Here is an 18,237-nt window from a genome sequence, read left to right as displayed (position 1 = left end):
TTTTTACTATTCTGATCTCTGTTCACCGTGGATCCATATATTCAGTCATATGAGAATGGTGTATAAATATAATTTACATCAGAACTGTTAACCCTAAATATTAACCCTTACACTTTCTCATTCATTTCTCACCTGTCAAACTGAGAGAACTGCAAGTCAGCAGAGAAATAAAGGGATCAATAGGGGTAAAGTAAAAGCTATAAAATACACAATCAGAAGGTAAGGATGTTAAATTAATTCACCTTAATGTTATTAATTGAAATTACAATATGGATTCAGACCCAATCACAGCACAGAGACAGCACTATTGAAGATAACAAATGATCTCCTTCTTGCCTCTGATCAAGGTTATGTATCTTTATTAGCCCTACTCGACCTCAGTGCAGCCTTTGATACAATAGATCATACTATATTACTAGACAAATTAGAGAAAATGACAGAAACAGCCCTATCGTGGTTCAAATCATATCTAACTGAACGCTATCAGTTTGTAAACATGTTACTACTGTGCTCAGTTATAAGAAGACATTACATTAATTTCCATTGTTATGCAGATGACACACAGCTCTATATATCTCTACTGGCTTCTTAGTAGTTCCCAAAATTCAGATAGCCTAAGCAGGTGGAAGAGCCTTTTCTTATAAAGCCCCTAAACTCTGGAATAACCTTCCAGATAATGTTCGGGACTCAGACACAGTCTCAATCTTTAAATCTAGGCTGAAAACTCATCTATTCAGTTTACCTTTTGGTAATTAATGTTTCCCTTTAGATAAAATTTGTAGGTCCAGGGGTTTATGAACACAGGGAATTGTATACTGAGATGCTGGAGCTGTCGTCTCACTGCTAGCATGCAATCACTCAGGTTTGTGGACGGTGGAGCAGATGGACGCTAGCATTACAGGGTGCTCCAGTGTCTGTGTTACCTTCTGGCTCTCTTCTTTTAACTAGGCTGTTATAGTCAGACCTGCCAGAGTCGTCAGACACACTCTGATACTGCTCAACGTTCTCTGCTCTCCATAAAATTAACAGAGAACTAACTCTGTCTCTTTACCTTCTCTGAGTAAATGGTCACTCACCCCAACCTGCTGGAAGATTGCCCGCTGAGATCCCCTCTATCTGCATCAGACCAGCTGCCTCCTACCAGTCCTTGTACCCACTACCACCCATGCCAGACCAGCGGCACACCCTCCTACCACTGCTACCTGTCTAATGACCATGTTGAAACCTAAATGGACTCTTAACAATCTGCCACTATTAATATTACCACTATTAACTATCATTATTCTGACCATCACTGCCATGCCTATATTAAGTTATACTACACCATGATTATTATATTATGATTATGATCAGAGCAGTTCAACAGTATAGATGTTTGGTAACTTTTATCAATAATTTGTAAATAGTTCTGACCAGAGGAGGATGGGTCCCCCTTGTGAGTCTTGGTTCCTCCCAGGGTTTCTTCCTACAGCTCTGAAGGAGTTTTTCCTTGCCACAGTTGCCGTTGGCTGCTCACTCGGGGTCTTGTTTGTGACAACAACCGTTGTAAAAAGCGTCATACAAATAAATTTTACTTGACTTACTTATCAAATTATTATTAAAGTGTTATTAAAATGTTATTCTTAACTGACAATATAAAGAAATATATATTTTTAATATATGGTATTGTTTCTGATGAGTGTGTTTAATTTTATTTTATGACCCAGAATTATGAATTCTAATTACTCTGCAATGTAGTTGTTTGTATCCAACAGTTAAAAAGCAATAAGGAAAAGGTTGGGTTAGTCGCTACTTTGCGAGTGAGTTCACATAGTACTGTAGTTACAGCAGTTTTGGGAAAATTGTTTAAAAAATCATCATAACAAACACACTTATGTAAATATAAATATTTTGCTGTTTGGGTATTTTTTTTACTTTTGATGTTTGCAGATGTTTAATCTTTTATTTTAATTTCTTATTCAATCTAATTTGCCATATGTTAAATATGGCATTATATATGTGTCAAATATATGAATAAATATATGAAAAAATAAATATATGAAAAAATATATTCAAAATACAACTAGAATATATGTATCGTGTGTAAAATGTTTTATAACATTATTTGCTGTACATGATTTGTTACTTATTTTTTAAATAAGAAAATCAGTTAAATCTGTCATTTTACTTTGACATTAGGCTGCACACACAAATACATACATACACTATGTGGACAAAAGTGTTTGGACACATGCTTATTCATTCTTTCTTCCAAAATCATGGGTATTAAAAAAGAGTTTATCCTTCTTTTGATGGAGGGATGGCTTTTGTCCAAGGAAGATTTTGGAGCGTTGCTGTGAGGATTTGATTGAATTCAGAAACAAGTGTGTTACTTAAATCAGGATGTTAGATGATCCCCAACTCAAAATAAAAAAAATATGTATTGTTATGTTTTGTTTATAATTTGATTATAATAAGTGCTCAGGGTTTCATGTGTGATGTATACTATAGTGTATAACAGAAAAGTCTAAAAACCAGACTTGAGTCATGTCCCTTTCCACTGATTTCTGCCGAATCTAACACCTGTAGTACCTGTAGTAGCCTCAAGCACCTCATAACTACTTAGAGATGGAGCTCATAAAACCTGTCAAACCTCAAACATAAAAAGTGTAAGATGAGAAGAAGAGCTGAAGCTCCCATAACTGCACTGATCCTTGTCTGACTGCATTTGAACACCTTCATACAGCAGCAGCTCTGACTCTAATGAAGATATAAAGAAAAGAGTTACTCACAGAGCAGCAAAGAGAGTGTGCTGACCTCCATACTGTCTCACTGACCACTGACTGACTGACTGACTGACTGACTAAGAGTGACTAAAAGTAATGTTACCTGCAACACAAAGCACTTTTCTGAGAGAGAGAGAGATAGAGAGAGAGAGAGAGGAGCTGAAATGTGGATGCACTGAACCTTCCTCTCTCTCTCTCTCTCTCTCTCTCTCTCTCTCTCTCTCAAAAAAGGGCTTTGTGTTGCAGGTAACATCCCTTTCCTGTTAGTAGAAGAATTCACAGAAGTGACTGAATGTTAAGCTTTAAGGCTAAAAAATGATTAATTCTGCTAAAATACTTAAACTGTTAAAACAGTTTATTTTAAATATATTTGTAATAGTTCAATATTTCCTCTAAATTCACTTAAGATTCAAACATCATTATTTAAAGTGGTCTGATGCAGGGAGGGGAGTGACAGCTGCCTACTGTATTTGTATGTAATGATTGAGTGGTATCACTACTTCTGTCTTTCAGAGACCTGGTAGCTTGTAGATAATCAGTGAACATGGTGTTAAACCTGGCAGCTTCATTTATTTTCCATTTATCTGAGAGTTCAGCACAAGATGGACAAGATGGATTCTGAAGGGAAAAGAGCTGAGAGTGATACAAAGCCTGAACACTACCAGTACAGCTTACACAATAGTGCTCCTGTTTACATCAATAAGAGTTTTATTGGCTGGAGTTGGGATGCTACAACTGGACAGTCAGTAAACACTTACATTCTCCACTAATTCTTCCTTTAGCTAATCATTTAAAGCTATGCATGAATAATAATCATCCATGTTGGTTTTGAATTGGTATTATTACAAACTAAAGTAGGACAGAAACTAAAGTAGGACAATTTTAGTTTTCTACTTCAGCTCCTCAGTAGAGGACAACATCACCACAGTCACTCTGGGACAAAAGACAAACCACAAACACCTCAATAGCTGCTCTCTATCTAGGTGAAAATAGCCCTGTGTGAGGTGAAGGTGAGATAATTCCTACAAATTGTATTTCTAATTCTGTCTGTCTTTGTGGTTTATTGATCTGAGATAAATATTTATCTATCATCTAATTACTTTTAATAATCAACATATTTTTACAAACATTTATTTGATTTCACAGGTCAGAGGAAGATTTGTGTGCAATGCTCCTTTAATGCCCCCTTTCCAAGGAGGCCTGATTGAGTCAGCATTAGTGTTGACCAGAGCAGAAGAGTTACGATCAATTATATGTCATAACTTCTCTATACATGACACATAATAATACCCCATACTTTACTCCACTAGTGTAACAAGAAAGAAATGGAGGCTGAGTGTGAGAGACACTTATTAAATGGTAATGGTAAATAAGATCCAGCTGCAGGTTTTATCTACAAAAGTGTGATTACCAGGCTTGAGAATAAACTAAGACAGGAAATGCTGAGTAAACATGATGTCACACCTGGACTGAGGTCATCCATCCTTAAACTGAATCTGAATAATCGATGCCTAAGTAAAACCAGGGGCACTTAGGGAGGTCATCAGCAGATCTGCTGGGGAGGATAATAGTGTTTCACATTGGACACATACCTCACAACCTCAAATAAAGTGTGTGGTGTCTTGAATTGTGCCACCAATACTTTCTAAGGTGTAGGTCTGCTGTACATTGTGTGCGGTCAGTAGTAGACAGTTAGTAGTACATGGTTAGATAGTAAATGTTTACAAAGTGTTTGGGGCACTTCACTTTTATCCCTAGAACAATTCTCTGAGGCTGTTAGTTTGTCCCAACTGTATTTCACGATATATTTCCCAGTTGATGGGAGCAACTACACGAGGAAGGAAGGACAGTTTCAGGATTTCAAGAAGCTTGGCTGGAAATCAAATGTGACTTTGGTAATTTTTGAGTTCAAACACACCTGCTAATTTGATATTGTGGAAAGTTTTCTGTACAATGCGAAACACAAAAAATATGTGTGTCTAGGCTTCTCCTTCTTTTCACCTTTTTAACAAAAATGGAGTGAAATATTCTACAACAATCTTCATATTTGATGCACTGTGTATGAATAGTGTGCATTAATTAATTATGATATTGTTGTTAGGACTGTATAACTGGACCAATCATGCAGTACATACAGGTTGCACTAGCTTTTGCCTTAGGTTCGTAAGAGACTACTATTAGCACTTATCTAGTGCTGGGTATGTGTACAAATCATCCATGTCATTACATATCACATAAAACAGCACTGCCTTTTCCATCCATTTCTCTTCATTTTATTAATATCTGTTCACATGATTTATAGATTATTTCCAAGTGAGTCTAATCTGGTGCCTCTACACTGCTAGTTAAAGTGTGACTGAGCTATTCACTCCAGTCAGGTAAACAGAGTAGTTACCACATGTTCAAGTAGCATTTATTACAGCTCATGAGCTCATAATTTGTGGCCTGTAATCTTATTAATTCATGAGAAACTTACTCACCAAAGACAATTACTGTTATGTATTTCTGGGAGAACCTTGATTATCAGGTCCAAAAAGGTGTCAGTGCAAGTGAAGGAGGCCATAACTGGGCTAAAATAGAGAGAGATAGTAGAAACAAAAGGAGTTACCAAATTAACTCTTTGGTTCATCCCTAAAAAAAAACAATGCGTTGGTGAGCTCAACACCAAAAAGCCAGAAAAAACACAGAAGACTAAAGTATCTGAATGTAGAATTCATTACATGGTGAACCCCTTCACAACATCTAGTCAGGTCAAAACACTCTCAAAGAAGTAGATAAATACTTGACTAACCTTGTCTACAAACAGGAGTCACCTTCATGATATTAAATACAGAGGTTTGCATAAAAATGCAAATCACTGGAAACAATCCAGGAAAGAAAGGTCCGACTAGACCCATAGAAACACCTAAAAACCCTCTGCCCAGTGATAGAAGATTCTTTGGACAGATGAAACCATGATTAACTTGAGTATGGAGAAGTAAATCCTCTCCAGTAGAGAAAATAGGAGGCAGTGATGTGCACACCCTCTCTAATATATATGAATGCCAGAGGAGCTTAACCTCTGAAAACCTGAACTATCAAATAATTGGCAGATAATTAGAATTTAAAAAAATTGTAGTAAAAAAAGAAATGAAATACACTTTGTAAATATGACCCAGGATATAAGGACTTCCCCCTTGCTTTCATCCTCTTAAGCCCAATTCACATTCAAGCATTCTCCTTGCCTTGTTTCTTTGTACCTTGCCCTTTATTTCCCCTTTTGTTACTCTGTTGGTTTTGTTTTTGCTTTAGCCTGTTCAAGTGTTTTTGTTTGCCTTTGCACTTTGTTTTCCCTTCCTGTCCTGCCCTGCCCTGCCCTGCCCTGCCCTGCCCTGCCCTGTCCTGTCCTGTCCTGTCCTGTCCTGTCCTGTCCTGTCCTGTCCTGTCCTGTCCTGTCCTTGCATCGTTCGATCCCTGCAAGTGTAACGTAAATGTTGAATCACAGTCTTTTACAGTGCAGGTAAATGTGACCAATTTTCACTACCTCAGCTTTTCCTTTTCAGAAAGATGAATGTTGTCAGACAGGCCTTTCATGTTGTGGCTGATGATGATGATGATGATTATAACTTGTGGTTCATCTGAAGCACTTCCTCTGCTCTTGCTGGTTAAATGCACACAGGTAAAGTAGAATAGAGACAAACCTCAATGTCTATGTTATCTTCTAAAATAAATAAATAAAATGAAATAGCCATAAACTAGGGCTGATAGTTGATTATTATTATCATGCATTAGCTAATGAACAATGAAGAAAATAAAGATGAGCACATTTTTCTTTAACTTTCCTGGTAACTTAAAATATTAAAGAAATATCACTTTCCTATTAAAATTAAAAAATGTTCAAAGAAGCAGAAATAAAATCTAAAATTAGTCGTTGCACCTCTACCATGAACTAAATTCAAGTAAATGAAAATATGTGGACTGTGCTTAAAAGTTGTGTCTGTGACAGAAAACCAATAAACTTTACTGAACTTTATTAAGTTCTGCCAGAAGCTTGTTGATGGCTGCCAAAATCATCTGGTCAAGGTAGAACTTGCTGAATGACATTTCACCACATATTAGATGTGCTGTATGTGTCTCTTAGACCTTGTATTTACCCTGACCTTGTGTGTTTATTTTGCCTGTATATTTGCCAATATTGCCATGAAAACAAATGCCCATGACCAATGCCTTTGTGTGTATAATGTGCAAACTTCTGTCATAAACATAATAAAAGTCATAAAGTAAGTGTGTGTGTGTGTGTATGTGTATGTGTGTGTGTGTGTGTGTGTGTGTGTGTGTGTGTGTATGTGTGTGTGTCTGCTGTGTTACCTCCTTTTACAAGCAGCTGGGTTTTTACACAGAGGGCAAACAAGCCAATGAGCATCATGTATATTCACTAAATCAGTTGCTACAAATTTGCACTTAAAAGTTGAACCCTGTATATAAATACAGAACAGAATATAAAAGCTGTTGTGGTAAAAATCAAATATTTATTAATGATAAATCCAGGCTTCATCAAACATCAAAACTGTTAATTACATTGTGCAGCTCAGATAAAGTTACTAAAAAGATAAAACTTGTTAATGAATAGTTGAAGTCAAAAATATTACAAAGTAAAAAAAAAGAAACCTAAGTAAAGTGTTTATCTAAATAAAGAAACTTTAATTTACCATCAAAATTAATAGAAAAAATATATTCATATAAAATATAATCAGTCAAGTACAAACCTGATGAACTGATGTTAAAAATGCCCCCCCCCCCCCCCCCACACACACACACACACACAATCCCTACTTTATACTAATGTTACACTACTTAGGTTTTATATTACAGTTTTAGAACAATGTTTATCATGGTTGAAAATATTATACCTTTATACATTTGTTCTGGCCTTTACCTTTAGATCATGAACATAAAACACCAGAACGCTCACTGAATCTCACATTCAGAGCTTAAAAGCACTCCAATGTCCAAAGTCTCAATGACTGTCCAATGCAGTTCAGTACCTCTGATAATTCCTCAGCTCTGGAGTCAGTGCTGTATTTAAATGTTTCAGTTACACATGTGTAAATAAGACCATTTCATTTGATCAGTGTAAAATACCACCAACTATTACTAAAAATCATAAAAATGCTGTATTAAAGACAATGTAAATCTGCTCAGATGCTGCCCTCTTCAGTCTGCACTCTGAAGCTTCAATCAGCCTCACAGTAATAACACAGGCCTTCTTCATGAACCTGTTAGAGAAGAGACATTATTAATGAGCTTAGACTTACAAATGGGCTTAGACTACAAAGCTTGGGCTTTAGTCAAGAAAAAGGCAAGGAGCAATTTAAGAGTCACAACAAATGTCCTACAGAAGACTCTGCAAACTGCATCTTGAAACCTGTGATGCATGGTGGAGGGAGTATCATCATTTGGAGCTGCTTCATTGCCTCAGGACATGGACACCTTGTGATTAAACAAAAACTTCCTCATAACATACTGAAGATATGTTGAATGACGTTGGAAGACAGTGACCCAAAGCACAGAAGTAAATCAACTCATTAATGGTTGAAAAAGAAGAAGGTTTATGTTTAGGAATGGACAAGTCAGAATCCTGCCCCTAACCACATTGAGGTTCTGTGGCATAACCTGTAGAGGGCTGTGGACACAAAACACCCCAGTAATATTGATGAACTGACACACAAATTAATCCTCAGTGATGTACAAAACTTATGTGCAGCTGAAGAAATCATCTACAGGTTATTAAATTCAAGGATTTACTTACTGTTTTCTAGCCTGCACTGTGGATGTTTACTCAATGTTCAATAAAAGACATTAACAGTACCACAGTTTGTGACTTCTTAGCTGAGTTAGATTGTGGTTGTCTATAATTGTGGATTAGATAGTGATCAGACCAGATTTTATTAGTAATCAATACAGAAATTCAGGTCATTTTAAATGGTTCTCTTCCTTTTCTTGCAACTGTAAGAGGTTCTTACCTTTACGATGTTGATTGGCGTTTTCCATTTGACTCTCACAATATGTCACAACAGTTAGTTCTGTTACTGGATCATCAAACACAGGAAAGAGACAAAAGTGAAATAATAAAAAACAGGGTTCTGTTACAACTTAATTTACCACTCTGTCATCTCTGGTTTTTCAGCAATCACTCTCACCAATCTGCTTCTAGTCAATAGCAGTAATCTATCCGCATAATCAAACATAACAGATACCTTCCTCTTTCAAACATCTCACCTTAAAAGGAATTAGCTCATGCTCTCAGGAGTAAAGTTTGGTCTGGCAAAAAATTGTGAAACAGAATTCCTCTCTAACCTCAGATGCTGTGAATAATCTCTATTTAATCTCTATATGTTTATTTAAAAAATCCCCTCCATTATAACCAACCTGCGTGTACAGGATGATAGACAACACACTGACCTGATTCAGTCTGTCTAACAGCATCACTGAAGAGTATATATGGTGGTGTTGGTGTAGATGAGGATTCAGAGACAGGTGTCTCACCTGAAAAACAAAGGAGCTCTTTATTTTAAAGCAGAGAAGACTGCAGTAAATATGTGAATCAAACAGGGTGGATTCACTTTGACTAAGCAGGACACAAACAAACACACACTTTCTGTACACAGTAACTATAGGTACAATCTGCACCAAGAGAGCATACAAACAGCCTGAAACACAGTGCAGGGAACAACACATAGAATCTAACCATTAGAAAAAAAAATAGACAACACTGGAAACCATTCTGCAAAAATTATAGACAGTTTTCCACAGTCAGTCTAATATGAAGTAACAGGAAATCATGCCGTACCTCTTACTGTAGTCTTGACAGTGGTGTGAGGATCCACCCTCCGTGTTGGTGTGGGTTTTTCTGTTAATATGAAATGATGAAGAGATCAGAGCTGATGTTACTTTTACAATATAAGCAGTAAGTGATGATGGTCAGTATAAGCTGCGTGTGTAAAAAGCTGTGTGTCTTTCAGTAGTTATGAGAAAGATTACAGCAGCTTGATTTTCCTACAGTGTTTCTGTACAGTACAGTTTCTCACAATAAACACTAAGTGCAACTTAGTGATCTTTTATTTTCAGGATTAATTTTGTAATATGAACTTCACTAAAATGTCATTTTTAACATTTAACTGATGCCAAATATTTGTGGACACCCCTTTAAATGAATGCATTAAGCATGAGTGCATAAATAAAAACAATGCACACATACACACAGATTGGTTAGTTTCTGCACAAAAGCATGTACTTATTGGCACCATGCCTAATGCCAGGCATGGGATAGAGGGGTATAAAGCCCCCCAGCATCGAGCTGTGGAGAAGTGGAACTGTGTTCTCTAGAAATATGCTGCTCCATCTAAAACCTTTGGGATAAGGTGGGGTGATGATCATTGTGACCATCGGTGAACATCCTGGTGAAAGCCTTTACTGGCCATTACAGAGAGACTTACTCCAACAAAAGCAGGATAAACTTTTTTTTTAAAAAAGAAAAAATTAAAGAGCATGTGTTAGAATATGAACAAAAGTATTGGGAAACCTTCTATATTTGTGTATATCTATTGTATGTTCACATATATACAGGCATGCTCAGAAGCATAGTGGAACACTACTTATAAATTGTGTGTTTGTGTGTGTGTGTGTGTGTGATTTGAAGAGTAACTATGTCTGTTTCATAAGTATTTTAAAATAATTATAATAGTTAACAGTGAAACCTGTAGAATCTAAATTCTGCTGAGTTTCTGAAAATAAACAGTAAGAACATGAATTATGTTGTTACATTAATATAATTATGAGTTTGTTAGATTTTAAAGGAAAATGTCATTGTTTTTACGTTCTCCTGCTTCACCCTCTAAAAGTTTGGAGATGAGTTGGGGATGAGTTGGGGTGGTGATCATCCAACATCCTGACCTCACTAATCCTTTTGTCCCTGAATTCAATCAAATCCTCACACCAATGCTCTAAAATCTTGTAGAAAACCTTCCATGGACAGGAGATAGTGTCTAGTGTCTACATTTTAGTCTGCTTCACCCTGTAAAAGAGACATTCCTCTCTTTGATTAAACTAAAGTAACAACCCAAAACCCAGTTTTCCAACCATAGCTTCTACTGTATCTCCTCACACTGTAAAACCACCTCATCTAGTAAACCCGAGCTCTCTGACCTCACTGAGCTTTCTGAGATACTGTGTGTTGTAAAGAGAAGTGTGCTGATCCTCCTCTATCACTTCTTAAGCTGATGTACATGATAATGTTTCTGCAGCAGTAAAGCACCTCTACTCTTTTAACTGTTAATGGTAGAAATGTGTGGAAGACGACACACTCACCTGATACAGTCAGTCTAACAGCAGCACTGATCTCTGAGTAGCGCGGCTCTGTTGACTGTCTTCCCTTACAGGTATAATCACCTTCATGAGACCCATCAACATTAGAGATTTCATAGTTCTTTCTCCATTGAGCTTCACTGAGAGGATCATTATTCTTAAACCACTCGTAATTCCAGACTCCACTTTCTATGTCACATGTGAGAGTGACTCTCTCTCTGATGAACACACGCTCAGCTGGCTGCACTTTCACTGTAGCCTTTGGTCTCTCTGTTCAAAGATCATAAAGACCTTTAGAAAGGTAGAAACTCTGTGTGAAGAAGGTGTTTCTCGTAAGAAGATCCAGATTTCAAAATCCTTCTGGAATAATTGATCAACATTTTTACTCTCATTCTGAAATGAAGTCTGTAGAAAGTTTGTAGAAAGAAAACTGAAATCATGACCAACCTCTTACTGTAATCTTCACTCGATCACTGTAGTGTGAGATGTAGTCTCCTCTGAGTGCTACACACTGATACTTGGCTATTCCTGTAACAGATGCTGTTATACTAAGTGTGTTGGTGTCTTTATATTCAGTCAGAGGATTTAACTGCTGAGAGACTTTGTACCACCTAAACCTCCATCCAGTGAGTGAGATCTGCAGATCACAGGTCAGAGTAAGTGTGTCTCCAGTGTAGACAGTGGTGTGAGGATCCACCCTCAGTGTTGGTTTGGGTTTTTCTGTCGATATTAAATGATGAAGAGATCAGAGCTGATTTATTTGTATTTGATCATGGTCAGTATAAGCTGTATGTGTAAAAAGCTGTGTGACTTTCAGCATGCAAATGCTTACACAGCTTGTCTTCTTCCAGCACATAAGCATGAAACTTTTGGCACCATGCCTAATGTCACTCTAAAAGCCTTTCACTGTAGCCTTTGGTCTCTCTGTTCAAAGATCATAAAAACTTTAGAAAGGTAGAAACTGAAGAAGGTGTTTCTCGTAAGAAGATCCAGAATTCAAAATCCTTCTGGAATAATTGATCAACATTTTTACTCTCATTCTGAAATGAAGTTGTTTGTCACATTAAAACAAAAAAAAAACAAAAACAGGATTAATTCCAGGCCCAACACAAGTTAGTGTCTCAGTGGGACATACATGTGTCTTTGACGGCCCACTGTGGAATTTCTTGAACAAAGACCTGTTTCTTTTTTTACAACAGCTGTAAAAGCTCTCAGTGATTAAGATCTGAGTCAGAAAAACTCATCTTTTACACAGACTTCCTCTGAAAAGTCCTTCCTTCACCTGCAAAGCTGCTATTTTGGAGATATGATGTTTTTGCACAGTAAAATATATATTTACAACAAATGATTCTATTTCGGATGAACAAACATCCTATAATGAAGAAATTTGAGAAAAGAAAGCAGAAAAAATGACGAACCTCTTACTGTAATCTTGACTGGATAACTGTAGTCTGAGCCGTATGATCCTCTGAATGCTTGACACAGATACTCTGTTGTTCCTGAATCAGAAGCTGTTATACTGAGTGTGTTGGGGCCTAACTCTCCCAGAGATTCTAACTGCTGAGAGACTTTGAACCACGTAAACCTCCATCCAGTGAGTGAGCTCTGCAGATCACAGGTCAGAGTAAGTGTGTCTCCAGTGTAGACAGTGGTGTGAGGATCCACCCTCAGTGTTGGTTTGGGTTTTTCTGTTGAGATGAAATGATGAAGAGATCAGAGCTGATTTTACTTTTACAATATAAACAGTAGTTTATCAGGATAAGATCAGACTTTGTTGCTTAATGAACTGAATATGTCTGTATTCTAGAAATATAGAAATATGCTGGCATTGTAATATTTTGTACAGTGTCAGCATACATTTTAAGCTCACAGGTCTGTAATGTACAATGTGTGTGAAAAACACACAATCGTATATTAGTAAAAATGTAGTAAAATATGTGTATAATAAACTATACAGTGGATTGGGGGAAGTTGTACAGGTAAATCTACATGAATGTAAATGAAGCAATCCAGTAAAAGCAGATGTAGCTGCTCACCTTGAGCTTGTCCACAGTAGAGTACAGTCAGCACTACAGTATGGAAAGAAACAGAGGACATGATGCATTAGTGTGAAGGATTCGCTGTTCTCAGTTGAAGGGGGTTAAGGATAAAAAGGATAAACACGTCTCAGGCTACTAGAGGTAAAACACGAGCAGACTGTGATCTTCCTTACAGAAGAAGCTGCTTTTAGCCAATCAGCACTTTCTATTAAATCACAAGAATGGAGTTCAGTCCCAGTCTGTAGAAAACATCTGCACTGCACTGTTCACCAGCACCACTGCCCTGTTTGCCACCACTGTACACTGTTAACCTTCACCACTGCTACATCTGAACTGTTCACAACCACCACTGATAGAACTGCACTGTCCTCCATCACTGCACTGCCCACTGCTACAGCTACATCTGCACAGTTCACCATGAACAACGTCCACAATGTTGACTACAACCACTGTACTGATCCAGTTGTATTGGTCATTTGATTAAATTCAGAAACAAGTGCATTAGTGAGGTTAACTCATCTAGATTGAGCACCATCATTCCAGAAAACATGGTTTAACTGTTTCACAGCTCAATCCTGGGGGGGCTTTATACCCCCGTAGCCCACTCATAGCATAAGGTATAATGCCAGTGGGCAGCAATGGTTGCAGAAGTAGCTGAATGCATTCATTATTCATTCATGTGTCCCCAACATGATAATTATAATAATATATAATTATGTTTATTGTTTTGTTTTGTTATGTATGTTTGTAATAGTATAATATGTAATGTTATAATCAGGGTTCCTTGTCTGTTCTCAGATTCTATACTGTGTTAATTATATTATTAAAACACCCTGAGGACCAGACTTGAGTCATGTCCCTTCCCACTGATTTCTGGCAAATCTAACACTTGTAGTACCTGTAGTAGCCTTGAACACCTCATAACCAGTTAGAGATGGAGCTCATAAAACCTGTCAAACCTCAAACTGAAAAAGACTGTAAAAAAAACTGAAAGATGAGAAAAAGAGCTGAAGCTCCCATAGCTGCACTGATCCTAGTCTGACTGCATTTAAACACCTCCATACAGCAGCAGCTCTGACTCTAATGAAGATATAAAGAAAAGAGTTACTCACAGAGCAGCACAGAGAGTGGACTGACCTCCATACTGTCTCACTGACCACTGACTGACAGAGAAAGAGAGAGAGAGAGGTGCTGAAATGTGGACGCATTGAACCTCCCTCTCTCTCTCTCTCTCTCTCTCTCTCTCTCTCTCTCAGAAATGTGCTTTGTGTTGCAGGTAACATCACCTACCTGTTGGTATAAGAATTCACTAAAGCGACTGAATGTTGAGCCTTAAGACTAAAAAATGATTAATTCTGCTAAAATACTGAACCTATTAAAACAGTTTATTTTAATTTGATTTGTAATTTTTTTGTTTTCCTCATAATTCACTCCTGCTACTGAATTTGTATGTAATGATAGTGGTATCAGTGTTTTTGACACTACTTCTGTCTGTCAGAGTCTTGGTAGCTTGAAGATGATCAGTGAACATGGTGTTAAACATGACAGCTTCATTTATTGTCCATTTATCTGAGAGTTCAGCACCAGATGGACAGAACACACGCACAGATTTGGAAGCCCAAAGAGAAAAGGGCTGAGAGTGAGACAAAGCCTGAACACTACCAGTACAGCTTACACAGTAGTGCTCCTGTTTACTTCAATACAAAACCAGGCTTGAGAATAAACTAAGATAGAGAATGCAGAGTAAACATGATGTCACACCTGGACTGAGGTCTTCCATCCTAAACGCCGCGAATCTAAATAATCTAGCCTTTAGTAAAACTAGGGGCACTTAGGGATGTCATCCATGTTGTTTGCAGCTTATTGCAGCATGAGGAGCATTTAGAAGTAGCAGCATGCTTTAAAGATGTTCCCATGAACATGATTTTATTAGAAACCAAAGGCCAAGAGTATAAACCTGCTCTTTTAGAATATGTAAAACTCCCTCTGTTGCTTTAAAGCCTTGGCAAAGAAACCCACCCTAAAAACACCCTCAAATATCAACCAGCTGACCCCAAAGACAATTAACACTTTACACCCAAAACACAACAGATCTTCAGATCTTCAATGTCACTTAAACCAAAACTAATATAAGCATTCATAAAAGCCAAACTTCCCCAAAACACTCAATTCTGTTTTTTACTTCTTAACTCCTTAAAAAGCTTATTAAGCACATGAAGCCTCATGTCAGCCACTGAGCACACAGCCACCACAATATAATTAGTCCATGAGATAATATTGAAAACAGGATGTGATATATGGATGTTTTTATTTAAACATGAGCATGTCATCAACACTGTTTCACTAGAACAGAAGTCAGACCACAAGATCAAAATAACACCCTGTCCTCAGCTCAACCCTTTATTCTGGGTTTGACAAAACATCCTACTTAAAGAGTGAGAAGAATAATCAGCTGAGCAACTAATAACTGTGTATTCTAAACAGTTTGGTAAGTCATTACATATCACATGAAACAGCAATGCCCTTTCCATCCATTTCTCTTCATTTCATTAATATCCGTTCACTTGGTTTATAGATTATTTACAAGTGAGTCTAATCTAGTGCTTCTTCACTGCTGGTTGAGGTGTGACTGAGGTATTCACTCCAGTTTGGTAAACAGAGTAGTTACCACATGTTCAAGATGGGTGTTCTTCAGCTGTGCGTTATTTTATTTATGTGTAATCATCAGTGTAATCATTTGGGTTTGTTAATAAATTGTTAAAAGCTGACGTGAAGCATCTTTTATGACTTAGTAGCATTTATTACAGCTCATGAGCTCATAACTTGTGGCCTGTAATTGTATTAATTCATGAAAACTAGGAAGATAAAAGGTGTAGAACTGATTTCATATGTTGAACTGGTATTTGGTAGCTGTTCATGGTAAATTAAAGCTTTAGTGAAAGTTCTACCAGGAAACTGCGAATTGCGTTCACCTGTTACCCTGACCAATCACCACCTTCCACCAGACTTTAAAAGAATGTGACTTACACACCTAGTTTGTTGCTTTTAGATGATGACGTTTTGTCTATTCCCTCCTTTTTTCTCCACGCCACCATTTTGGCTCCCGCCCACTTGGCCCCACCATTCACAGCCGGATCTGCGAGGATGTTACAAGACCATGGCCAAAAACTGGGCCTTCACCAAAGACAATTACTGTTATGTATATTTTCTTCTAATTGCACGCTTACCTTAGGAGTATTTTTGGGAGATGGTCCAAAAAGATGTCAGTGCAAGTGAAGGAGGCCATAACTGGGCAAAAAAAACACATAAAGAAACAATGCACTGGTGAGCTCAACACCAAAGAGCCATTTTTTTTCTAAAAAAATAATTTTATGGTGAACCCCTTCACAACATGTAGTCAGGTCAAAACATTCTCAAAGAGATAGATAAATAATTGACTAACAATATCTATAAACAATACACAATGAAGCCAAAGCAAACGAAGAGCTTCTTAAGAATGTCAGTCACCTGACCTCAAAGGAATGGGCATGCGCTTCACTTCCTGAAGACCAAACTGCAGGCAGAAACCACAAACCAAGCTAACAAATACACAGCAATTGAAGACGGCTGCTCTAACGGCCTGACAAAGCATCTTGAAAGAGGAAACTCCCCCATGGTTGAAAAAGCATGGATGAAGTGCCCTCTAGAGTGGCAGAAATGAGACAATTTGCCCTTTTGTCTGCCTTTCACATGGAACAAACATGATCAAGTGCCCACTAGGGTGTCCCTTACTGAAGTCCAGTAAGGGACTTCTTTGAAGTGCCCTTTATGACACCCCTATGATGTCCCAAAGAATATCCTCTCCAGTAGAGAAAATGGGATGCAGTGGTGTGCACACCTTCTGTAATATATAAGAATGCCAGAGGTGGCTTAACCCCTGAAAACCTGAAGTATCAAATAATTGCAAGATAATTTGATTTTCTTTAATTGTAGTATTAATTGGACTTTCTGACCAATTAAAAAACTTAATCGTAATCGTAATCTTCATCAAAGATTATTTTCCTATTTTCACTACAGTTTTCACTACCCCTGCTTTTACATTATTGATAAAAGCTGGATATTGTTAGTCAGACCTTTAATAATTGTTGTGGATAATGACTATAATGTGTGGTGCACCTTAAGCACTTCATCACCTTCCCTTGCCGGTTAAACCCACACAGCTAAATTAGAAGAGAGACAATCTGTAAGGAGTGGTTCCAGGCAATTTTCACCTACAGCCATCAGAGGGCAACAGTGGGTGGCTGCCAGAGCCAATTAAGCACAACAGCCTACACCTAGGAGGAGGTCTATTTAAGAGCTCAGATGGAGGCTCATGTTGCTGGATCTTAGTCTCCACATGAGCTGAGGCAGTCTGTATTGCTAGAGGGTTGAGTGGTCTCATGCTTCTCCTCACCTTTCTTTGTAGATTGCTAAAAGTCTCTCAAGTTCCTGGTTTTACAAGAAGTAAAAAGAAAGACAGTAATCCCTTATATTTTGTTTCTGTCTCTTCTTAGACACAGCTTTGTTTTGTTTTAGGGAATCCACATTGCCTTTTTTCTTTCTCAGTTTTCCCCAGCTACATGGGGTAGCCAACCTTCTCCTGGCATCCTTTGTTCTGTTTATGTTCTGGGTCTGCTTTGCTGCATCTGGCACAGGGTGTCTTGAATCTGTGCGGGGTACAATTAAATCTATCAATGGATTCTAGAGAGAAATGTGCTGCCCAGTGTCAGAAAGCTTGGTCTCAGTCACAGGTCATGGGTCTTGCATATAATGCGGGATAATGCAGGATTAAAACACACAGATTAAAACGCAAGAATGGCTAAGAGGAAAACCTTGGACTATTCTGAAGTGGCCTTCTATGAGCCTTGACCTAAATTCTATTGAGCATCTTTGGAAGGAGCTGAAACATGCCGTCTGGAAAAGGCACCCTTCAAACCTGAGACAACTGGATCAGTTTGCTCATGAGGAGTGGGCCAAAATACCTGCTGAGAGGTGCAGAAGTCTCATTGACAGTTACAGGAATCATTTGATTACAGTGATTGCCTCAAAAGGTTGTGCTACAAAATATTTAG

At 37.7% G+C, this 18,237-nt stretch overlaps 2 protein-coding genes and 1 long non-coding RNA gene across 3 annotated transcripts in view; 1 reads left to right on the top strand and 2 right to left on the bottom strand.

The window, feature by feature from the left end:
* The window catches only part of LOC140562762 (basement membrane-specific heparan sulfate proteoglycan core protein-like), a 221,583-nt gene that overhangs the window by 78,064 nt on the left and 125,282 nt on the right, over window positions 1-18,237 (top strand). The window lies entirely within an intron of this gene.
* LOC140562448 (uncharacterized) lies at window positions 7,556-10,230 on the bottom strand. Its single transcript, XR_011980150.1, has 4 exons — window positions 9,595-10,230; window positions 9,207-9,290; window positions 8,768-8,833; window positions 7,556-8,020 (listed from the first exon to the last, which is right to left on the bottom strand). It is a non-coding gene; the product is annotated as an uncharacterized lncRNA (long non-coding RNA).
* On the bottom strand, window positions 10,814-13,205 carry LOC140562014 (uncharacterized). Its single transcript, XM_072687364.1, has 4 exons — window positions 13,145-13,205; window positions 11,556-11,828; window positions 11,112-11,378; window positions 10,814-10,818 (listed from the first exon to the last, which is right to left on the bottom strand). The coding sequence occupies exons 1-4, from the start codon at window positions 13,203-13,205 to the stop codon at window positions 10,814-10,816; spliced, it is 606 nt and encodes a 201-aa protein (XP_072543465.1).

This window comes from Salminus brasiliensis, chromosome 9, assembly GCF_030463535.1.
Source record: "Salminus brasiliensis chromosome 9, fSalBra1.hap2, whole genome shotgun sequence".
In the NCBI taxonomy this organism is placed as follows: Eukaryota; Metazoa; Chordata; class Actinopteri; order Characiformes; family Bryconidae; genus Salminus; species Salminus brasiliensis.
Note: the sequence above shows the minus strand (reverse complement) of the source record. Positions and strands in the feature narration are given on the sequence as shown.